Source organism: Dictyostelium discoideum (assembly GCF_000004695.1).
Source record: "Dictyostelium discoideum AX4 chromosome 2 chromosome, whole genome shotgun sequence".
NCBI classification, from domain to species: domain Eukaryota; phylum Evosea; class Eumycetozoa; order Dictyosteliales; family Dictyosteliaceae; genus Dictyostelium; species Dictyostelium discoideum.
Genome location: NC_007088.5, coordinates 3,493,255 through 3,503,711, shown reverse-complemented (window position 1 = coordinate 3,503,711; position 10,457 = coordinate 3,493,255). Strand labels below are relative to the sequence as shown.

The window sequence follows — 10,457 nt, the reverse complement described above, 5'->3', positions numbered from 1 at the left end:
ATTATTTTTTTTTTTATTTTCAAAAAAGTTTATTCTTTTTATACTCGATCATTTTTCAATTTTAAAAATTATTTGAAATTTTAAAAAGGAATTTTTACTATTTTAAGTAAAATCCAATAGCCAAAAAGAAAATTCCCTAATCTGAAAATATTCAAAATAGGAAAATCGTAAAAGGGGTATTATTTTAATATAATCTTAGTTTTTTCCTTATTTTAACAATTGTTATTTTAATCTTTTTTTTTATTCTCTTTATTTATTTTTTTTTATTTACAAACAATTTTAAAATAATGGTTAATTTAGTTTTTTTTTTATTTTTTTTTTTTTTTTTTTGTTAAAAAATTAAAATTAATTAAATTCTACTTCTTGAATGAATGGAACTTCATTTGGTTTATAAAAATTTGATGGTATATTGAAAGGAATATTTCTCACCCAATCAGGTAAAGTGAAATCATTTAATGATGGATTTGGATTCAATAATAAAACACCAATTTCAAAATTTGAAATTGATACTTGACTTTCATTCTTTTGGAAAGCACCCCAAGCTGATAAAGAAAAATTATGACTACCAGTATATACCCAATCATATTTTATTCTATCATCATTATTATTATAATTATTATTATTTTTTGATGATGATGATGATGATGATGATGATGATGATTTTAAGGTAGTTGTACCAACCATAATTTTACTATGATGAACTAAATCTTTACGATAAAAATATTTTGAAGAAAAATGACTAAAAGATGAATTATCATTATCATAGTTTTTAACTGATAAAAATAAACAACCTGAAGTCATAGCTCTAATTGGATTACCTCTTATCCAATTTTTAGTTGGAAAAATAATATGTAATGGCTTGTCACTCAATACACTTTTATTTCTTTTTTGATTATTTGAATTTTGATTTTGATTATTGCATAGTACGTAATTTGTAAAAACATTTCTAAAATCACTTCTATCACCACCTAAAGATGATGTTTGACAATATAAATCCTTTACATATTTATATGGAGGTGATTGATTTTCATTTACTACTGTATTATTTTCTTGATCCTTGTAATATTGATTTAAATATTTTTGTAATGTATAAATACCACTACCAAAACTTGAACTTGTTTTATCAACATTTTCATCATTACCATTATTATTATTATTATTATTATTATTATTATTATTATTATTATTATTATTATTATTACCATTTGATTTTTCTAATTTATAAATTCCTGGGATTGATGTTATTAATTTAACTGCACAATTTGAATAATCAAAATCATCCAAAAAAGCAAACTCTTCAACACCAGAACTTTTTAAAAAGTGTTTTAAACCATTTAAAAATTCAATACCCAATTCATTATTTGAATTTGAATTTGAATTATTTGTTGCAGTTGCAGTTGTAGTAGTAGTAGTAGTTGTTGTTGTGGTTGTTGTTGTATTATTATTATTATTATTATTATTATTATTATTATTATTATTATTATTATTATTATTATTATTATTATTATTATTGTTTGGTTGTTTTTTTAAAAAATCTTGAAACCAAATTGTTTGACCCCAACCTGAATAATCAAATTTTGTTGGATTTGAAGATGGTATTACAACTCTAACTAAATCAACAAACGTGAAAATCATTAATTTTGAATGATATAGTTGATAATTAAATAATGGTGGATTAATAACTGTAATGAAATCATTAATAGCATGGCGACCTTTTGTTTCAGGTTTACTATAATTCTTTACAAATGTAAATTTAACTTTGTTACCATGTTCTTTTCGTATCTCTTTTATTACCCATTCTGGATCAAGTGCAAATCCACTTACCAATGCTCCAACCATTCCCGGTTTCTTTATTAAATCTTTAAATGATAATGTATTAATTGTACAAATTCTAGGTTGTTCATTTGTTGAATTTAAATAAAATGAATTTGGTTTAAATTTATAATTCTCATTTTTATCAATTAAAACTCCACCAATAATTGTACCACTCTCTTTTTTATCTTTATTATTATTATTATTATTATTATTATTACTATTATTATTTTTATTATTATTATTATTATTATTATTATTATTATTATTATTATTATTATTATTATTATTATTATTATTATTATTATTAAAATTATTGTTAAAATTATTATATGATGATGATGATTTTTTATTTGAATAAAATTGATTTCTATCAATTGAATTTTCAAGTAAAGGTGGTGAAGAATTATTTTTATTTCTAATCATTGATAATATATGTGAACGATTATTATTATTATTATTTCCGATAGTAGTTGTACCTAAAGAAAATGCTATTGCTTTTTGAAGATCTTCATCTTCTGTATCATCATCATCACTAATTTCAATAACTTCTTTTCTATTATTAATATTAAATTTACTTGCTTTTGATTTAAATCTTTTACATGATTCAAATCTACTATTATGTCTGAATTTTCCTTTATTCCTCTCTGAATCTGAATCAGATTCTGATTCCGTTTCTGAATCAGTATCAGATATTATTTCTTGAATATCATTTTCTTCTTGGTTATGATTTAACATTTGATGAATTTTTGAAAATTTTGAAATTATTAATAATACTGTTAATGTGCCAAATTTTTTTTTTTTTTGGGTGAATGTGAAAAAATAAAAAATAAATAATAAAAAAATAAGAGTGTGAGTGTGAAAAAATAAAAAATAAATAATAAAAAAATAATAAAAAAAATAATGAATAACAAAATAAAAAATAAAAATAAAAATAAAAATAAAAATAAATTAAAAAAATTAAAAAAAAAAAAAAAAAAATAAAAAATAAAAAAAAAAAAAAAATGAATAAAAATGAAAGTGATAAAATAAATAAAAAAAAAAAAAATGAATAAAAAAAGAATTTCAAAGTGATAAAAATAAAAAAAACAATTAAATTCATTCAAAAGTATCATTTTATTATAAAACAAACTTAAAATGGATTATTTAAGAAATTAAAATATTGTTTTATTAAAAATGACTGGAATTGGAAAAATTTTTAAATAAAAAATATTTAAAATAATAAATTAATAATTTATATTAATAAAGTAATTATAAAATAAATTATAAAATAAATAGAAAATTTATTAATTTAAGAAAATATGTCAACTTATCTTTTTTAAATATAAATTGATAAAAAAAATAAAAAAAAATTAAAAAAATAATTTTATTAATAATAATTATAATATTAAAATATAATTACAAATAAATAAATACAAATAAATTAAATATAAATATAAACAAATAAAATGATTAAAAAATATTTTTTTATTTTAATAATTTTAATAATAATTTTAATTATTAATTGCCAAGAATTATGTGATTGTAATTTAGATTGTGATGATTGTGATCAATGTACAACAGATTTATGTATTCAAGGATGTTGCACCCATATTGAAATAAATTGTGATGATGGTAATCATTGTACTACTGATGGTTGTTCAATTGAAACTGGATGTACACATATCAATATTGAATGTAATGATGGTGATGCTTGTACCATTGATGGTTGTTCAAAATCTAGTGGTTGTTTTTATTCCCCAATTTCATGTGATGATGGTAATGCTTGTACCAATGATGGTTGTTTAAAAGAAACTGGTTGTTGTACCCATACAAATGTAGAATGTTGTGATGGTAATGCTTGTACTGTTGATTCTTGTTTACCTTCAACTGGTGAATGTTGTTATTCTCCAATTTCTTGTGATGATATTAATCAATGTACCACTGATACTTGTTCAAATTCAACTGGTGCTTGTTGTAATTTACCAATTTCATGTGATGATAATAATCAATGTACCACTGATTCATGTTTAGAGTCTACTGGTTGTTGTCATAATGAAATAACTTGTGATGATGGTAATCAATGTACTTTTGATTCTTGTTCGCCTTCAACTGGCTGTTGTCATAATCAAATAACCTGTGATGATGGTAATCAATGTACTACCGATTCTTGTTCAATTGAAACTGGTTGTTGTAATTCTCCAATTTCTTGTGACGATGGTAATCAATGTACTACCGATTCTTGTTCCCCTTCAACTGGTTGTTGTCATAATCAAATTAGTTGTGATGATGGTAATCAATGTACTGCAGATTCTTGTTCAATGGAAACTGGTTGTTGTCATTCACCAATTTCATGTGATGATGGTAATGCTTGCACTATAGATTCTTGTTCTCCAACAACTGGTTGTTGTCATTCTCCAATTTCTTGTGATGATGGTAATGATTGTACAATTGATTCTTGCTCTCCAAAAACTGGTTGTTGTCACACCCCTTTGGAATTAACAGAACCAATTCAATTACATTATGTATATCAAGATATCAATGATTATTAAAAATCTATAAATATATTTTATAAAAAAAAAAAAAACAATGGAAATTTTAAATTTGAAAAAAAAATAAAAAAAAAAAAAAGATATTTTCCTATTTTTAGAATAGTCAGTTGGTTTAATTTTTTTTAATTTTTAATTTTTTTTGATTTTTAATTTTTTTTTTTTTTGATTTTTTTTTTTTTTTTTTTATAATTTTTTTTTTGGCATGCAAATATTTTTTTTTTTTTATAAAAAAACTTTTTTCTCCTTTATTTTTTTTTTTTTGTTTTATTTTTTTTTTTTATTTTTTTTCTCCAATTTTAATTCATTAAAACCTTATTTTTAAATATGGTTAGATTATTTAGAAGTGGATCAAACCCAAAAGGTAAATTATAATCTAAAATTTTTTTTTAATTTTTTTTTCAATTTTTTTTTTTTTTTTTTTTTTTATTATTAACTTTTTTTTTTTTTTTAATTTTTTATTTTTTTAATTATTTAAAGAAATTGATATATCACAACCAAATTCATTAGTACATAAAGTTCATGTTGATTTAGATTTAAATTGGAGTTCAGGAGGTGAAACATCATTTGAAATTCAAGAGAAATTAGGAGAAGGATCATTTGGATCAGTTTATAGAGCAATTCATAAATCATCAAATACATCGATTGCAATTAAAGAATTTGAAATTTTCGAAGCAAATGATGTTGAACCAATTAGTAAAGAGATTCAAATTCTAAAGAAATGTAATAATCCATATGTTGTTAGTTATTTTGGATCGATAATGTTAAAGAATAAATATTGGATCTTGATGGATTATTGTTCACTTTCCTCTTTTAATGATATTATGCAATCGATTGGTAAAACTTTTAAAGAGAAAGAGATCTCATTGATTCTTCAACAATCATTATTGGGTTTGGTTTATTTACATTCTAAACAAATCATACATCGTGATATTAAATCGGCAAATATTCTATTGGATGAAACTGGTCAAGTGAAAATCGCAGATTTTGGCGTCTCTCAACAAATCCAATCCACTTTTTCCAAAGGTTCAATCGCAGGTACGCCCTATTGGATGGCACCTGAAATTCTAAATCAAACCGATTACAATAATAAAATCGATGTTTGGTCATTAGGTATAGTTGCCATTGAATTGGCCGATGGTGAACCACCACTTTCCGAGGTTAATCCAATGAGAGCCATGTATATGATTGGTAGAAGACCTCCACCAACTTTTAAAGATCCAAAGAAATGGTCACCAGAGTTTGTATCATTCGTTGATAAATGTTTAACTAAAGATATCAATGAAAGATGGTCACCTTCTCAATTATTAGATCATCCTTTTATTAAAAGTGCAAAACCAGATGCATTAAAAGAATTAACTCAAATGGCTATAAAATTAAAATCAAAAAAAAGAAAATCAATTGGTCCTTCAGTTTCACCAAAACAACAACCAAATGATAATAATAATAATAATAATAATAATAAACCACAATTTTTAAGTAAATTATTAAATAATAACTCAAATAGTAGTAATGATATTGGTGAAACTACTTCTGGTTCTGTAATTTATAAACCAAATGTTTTCAGTGGTTCAATTGATACTGGTTCAGTCGTAATTCATAATACAATCACTAGTAATAACAATGACTCTGGTTCAGTAGTTTTAAATTCAAATACTGTAATTAATAGATCAAAACCATTACCACCACCACCTTCTTATGAATCTGTAATTTTAAATGATAAATTAAAACAACAACAACAACAACAACAACAAAGCAATCAACAAACAACAACAACTACTACTAAACAAAATACTATTAAAAATAAATTCAATACAATTAGCAATACTATTAAATGTAATACTATTTTAGTTCAAGATAAAACTTTAGAAATTATTCAAAAGACGCCAATGAAAAATTTAGATGAAAGAAATCAAAAGTATGTTTTATTAAACTATATATAAAAAAAAAAAAAAAAAAAAAAAAACTAATTCCTTTATGTATTCTTTTTTAATTTTTTTATTATTTAGAATCGTTTTATATTCAACACTTGGTTTAATTTTAGTCTTATCAGTCTTTTTTAAATTCTTTAAATAGATAGTTTAAAATTAAGAAATTAGACTTTTTCAAATCTTTTATAAAAACAAACAAAAAACAAAAATAATAAAATATAAACTACTGTAAAAAAAAAAAAAAAAAAAAATAATCCCACTCTTTTTTTTTTTTTTTTTTTTTTAATTTATTTTTATCCTTTTTTTTATTTATTTTTATCTTTTTTTTTTATTTTTTTCCTTTTTTTTTTTGATGCTTTTTTGGGATCCAAAATTATAAAAAACAATAATAAAAAAAAAAAATTTATTATTTAAGAAATAGAAATCTTAATTTATTGAATTCTTAATGAAAATTAAAATATTTTTTTTTTTCTTAATTATGTAAATTAGATTCATCAATTAATTGTTTCTATTTCTCGAAATTATAATTCAAGTTCGCAATATTTCAATAATAGTATTATTAATTATAAAAATAATAAAAATAATAGTAATAATATTAATAATAATAAAAATAAAAAACCAAGCTTTTCAATTCAATAAAAGTGCTATGTTGTAGTGAAATAGATCAAGAATTCCCAAACGAAGAAACATGAACAATGTGAAGATATTAATCCTTTCCTTTAAATATTTCTAATAGAAATAAATTTAAATTTATTTTTAACAATAAAAAAAAAAAATTATAAAAAAATTTATTTATTTAATAAAATATAAAAAGGAAAAGAATAAATAAAACAAAAGATTTATTCTTATTTTTTATTTTTTTATTTTTTTGATTATTGGAATTTCTTTTTTTATTTTTATTTATTTATTTATTAATTTATTTATTTATTTTTATATAATATTTTCCAACCAATTTTTTAATATCTTCTTTAAAATTTATTTTTTAACAAGATACTTTCATTTCCTCAATCTGACATATCTTGTTTTAATTAAAAAAAATAATTGAAAAAAAAAAAAAAAAAAAAAAAAAAAAAAAAAAGATTTTAAAAGATTTTGAAGCTCAAATTTGAAATTGTTTTATTTTCAAAGAAACTGGTTTCAAAAAAAAAAAAAAAAAAAAAAAAAAAAAAAAAGGGGGGAGGAGACAGGGGGTTTAAAAATTGAAAATAATAATTCTTTTTTTTATATTTTTATTATTTGTTTATACCAAAAAAAAAAAAAAAAAAAAAAAAAGTTTCACAATTAGAATTACTTTTAATTTTTTTTTTTTTTTTTTATTATTATTATTAATTATTATGGCAATTGAATTCATTTATTATTTTTGAGAAAAAAAAAAAAAAAACCAAACTTTTATATTTACTTCTTTTTGAATCTTTCCTATACTACTCTTTTTTCTTTTATTTTTTTTTTTTTACTTTTAACTTTTTTTTTTCATTTTAATTTTTTATTTTTTTTTTTTATTTTTTATTTTTTTATTTTTTTAATGTTTTATTCTTTTGTTAAATTTATTTGGTTTCTGGTTGTTTAACTTCTTTTGCATCAGTTTGTTGACCCTTTGCCCAATCTGCAGAGTCAAAATATTTTTTATCCTAAAATAAATAAAAAAAAAAAAAAGTGAAAGAATACCTGTATTAATATCCAACATATTTAAATAAAAGTAAAAGGGGAGGGATAAAGATTAAAACTGTAATACAAACTCTTTTTGATAAAAGTGTTGATGGAGTTGGTAATCTTCCATATTTATCAAAAAATTTCTTTTCTTCTTCGGTCATTGGCTATAAAATAATATAAAATAGTTTATTATTAATATAAAATAATTTCTATTTCCCTTTATTAAATTTAAATAGGGGAAAGGGGGTGTAAGTTCACAAAAAAAACAATGCACTTATAAAAATAGATTTTTAAAAAAAAAAAAAAAAAAAAAAATACTTACTTTAGTTTCAGACATTTTCTAAATTTATATATATATGTGTATTTGTTTAATATTAAATTTCAATAATTATTGATTTATAGGGTAGGTATAAGGTTGTTGATATTTTTTTTTTTTTTTAAAACTAATTTTGTGGTGTAATACAAATAAAATTTTCAAAAAAAAAAAAAAAAAAATTTTCAAAAAAAAAAAAAAAAAAAAAAAAAAAAAAAAAAAAAAAATAAATAAAAATAAAAATAAAAATAAAATTAAAAAAATTTAAAATTGTTATTTGAAATCCAAAGGATTAGATTAAATTTATAAAAAAAAAAAAAAAAAAAAAAAAAACTTAGTTAATCCTATTAATAGAATTAGTTTTTTTAATATTTTATTTCCCTTATTTCTTTTTTTTTTTTTTATTAATTTAAATTATCTTTTTTTATTTTATTTTTTTTTATTTTTTTTTTTAAAAAATAGTTTTTTTTTTTTTTCATTTTTTTTTTTTTAATTTAATAAATTTTTTTTTTTTTTTTTTTTTCTAACCCCATGAACAATTAACAAAAATAATTAAAAAATAAAAAATAATTAAAAAAAAAAAAAAAAAAGAAAGCACACATAATTTTTTTTATTTCATTTTTCTTTTTTAAATTTTTTTTTTTTATTTTTTATAAAAACAATATAAAATAAAACTCAATATTTCAATTTAAAAAAAAAAAAAAAAAATGGATACAATAGTTTCATCCTCAACAACTAATCCACCAACAACAACAGAGTCAACAATAAATAGTATAATAACAACAACAGATTCTAATAGTAATAACACAAATGATAACACTACAACTAATACCACTACTACAACTACAACAACAACAACAACTAATATTATAAATGACTCTGATTTAAAAACAAAAACAACCACAACAACAACAACAATAATAAATGAAGAAAATTCAAAAATTACAATAAAAACCAAATGGAATGGTAAAGAATATAAAGTATTGATTTCAAAGAGTTCAACAGTTTTTGATTTAAAGAGACAATTGGAAACAATGACAAATGTATTATCAAAGAGACAAAAAATTTTAGGATTATCAAAAGGTAAACAACCAACTGATGAAATGATAATAGAATCATTATCAATTCAAGATAATCATAGTATCATTATGATGGGTACACCAGAGTCAAATATTATTGCTGACGTTCCAAAAACAAGTGGTGATACCGATGAGGTATTCAATGATTTCGAATTTGATTATATCCCAGATTCTGATGAAATCTCTCATATTGAAAAAAATAAAAATCAATTACTTGCAATGATTGAACGTTCAAATGATATCTCTTTAATTAATGACCCAAGACCAAATAAAAAATTATTAGTTTTAGATTTAGATCATACAATTTTAGATTTTAAAGATCAAGATGTTGAAAGTAAATAAAAATAAAATAAAATAAAATAAATAAAATAAAATAATATAATAAAATAAAATAAATAATTAATTTTTTTTTTTTTTTTAAATAAATATAGATATGAAAAGACCACATTTAGAAGAATTTTTAGTACAATCCTATCAACATTATGATATTGGAATTTGGTCTCAAACTAGTTGGAAATGGATTGAAATTAAATTAACAGAGTTGGGATTATTAACTAATCCACGTTTTAAAATTTGTTTTGTAATGGATCAAACATTAATGTTTAAGGTAACAACCTATAGAACCATCAATGGTAAAGAGAGAACTAAAATTAAACATAATGTAAAAGCATTGGAAGTAATTTGGAAACATCAACATTTAGGTAAATTCTTTAGTATGAAAAATACTTTACATGTTGATGATCTCTCCAAAAACTTTGCAATGAATCCAAAGAATGGTGTACATGTTCCACCTTTTAAAATTAAAGATGCTAAAAAGTATGGTGATAATGTCTTATTCCATCTAACAAAATATTTAAAATCAATTTCAAATGAAGAAGATATAACTCTTATTGATCATAAGGAATGGATTAGAAAAATTTTATAAAAAAAAAAAAAAAAAAAAAAAAAAAAATGTAAATAAATAAAAAAAGTTGTAATTTTTTTAAAAACAAAAAAAAAAGAAATAACTATATATTATGTTGTAGTAAATATATATATATATTTTTTTTTTATTAAATCTGAAAAGTAAAAAAACTAGGTGTTTTGGTCAAAAAAAAAAAATAAATTAAAACAAAAACAGGCAAAAAAAAAATAATTAAATTCT

General features: G+C 20.2%; 5 protein-coding genes across 5 annotated transcripts; 3 read left to right on the top strand and 2 right to left on the bottom strand.

Annotated features, from left to right (window-relative positions):
• Positions 1–345: 345 nt before the first annotated feature.
• Positions 346–2,550, bottom strand: DDB_G0273869 (hypothetical protein; the record flags this gene model as incomplete). The annotated part of the gene is made up of 1 exon (XM_639459.1): positions 346–2,550. The coding sequence occupies one exon, from the start codon at positions 2,548–2,550 to the stop codon at positions 346–348; it is 2,205 nt and encodes a 734-aa protein (XP_644551.1).
• A 710-nt stretch (positions 2,551–3,260) lies between these two features.
• On the top strand, positions 3,261–4,343 carry DDB_G0273867 (hypothetical protein; the record flags this gene model as incomplete). The annotated part of the gene is made up of 1 exon (XM_639458.1): positions 3,261–4,343. The coding sequence occupies one exon, from the start codon at positions 3,261–3,263 to the stop codon at positions 4,341–4,343; it is 1,083 nt and encodes a 360-aa protein (XP_644550.1).
• Positions 4,344–4,667: 324 nt separating this feature from the next.
• Positions 4,668–6,416, top strand: pakH-2 (STE20 family protein kinase; the record flags this gene model as incomplete). The annotated part of the gene is made up of 3 exons (XM_639457.1): positions 4,668–4,704; positions 4,821–6,258; positions 6,350–6,416. The coding sequence occupies 3 exons, from the start codon at positions 4,668–4,670 to the stop codon at positions 6,414–6,416; spliced, it is 1,542 nt and encodes a 513-aa protein (XP_644549.1).
• A 1,399-nt stretch (positions 6,417–7,815) lies between these two features.
• DDB_G0273863 (hypothetical protein) lies at positions 7,816–8,258 on the bottom strand (the record flags this gene model as incomplete). Its single annotated transcript, XM_639456.1, has 3 exons — positions 7,816–7,899; positions 8,008–8,085; positions 8,244–8,258. The coding sequence occupies 3 exons, from the start codon at positions 8,256–8,258 to the stop codon at positions 7,816–7,818; spliced, it is 177 nt and encodes a 58-aa protein (XP_644548.1).
• Positions 8,259–8,941: 683 nt separating this feature from the next.
• Positions 8,942–10,238, top strand: ublcp1-2 (ubiquitin-like domain-containing CTD phosphatase 1; the record flags this gene model as incomplete). The annotated part of the gene is made up of 2 exons (XM_639455.1): positions 8,942–9,647; positions 9,745–10,238. The coding sequence occupies 2 exons, from the start codon at positions 8,942–8,944 to the stop codon at positions 10,236–10,238; spliced, it is 1,200 nt and encodes a 399-aa protein (XP_644547.1).
• Between the last annotated feature and the right edge of the window lie 219 nt (positions 10,239–10,457).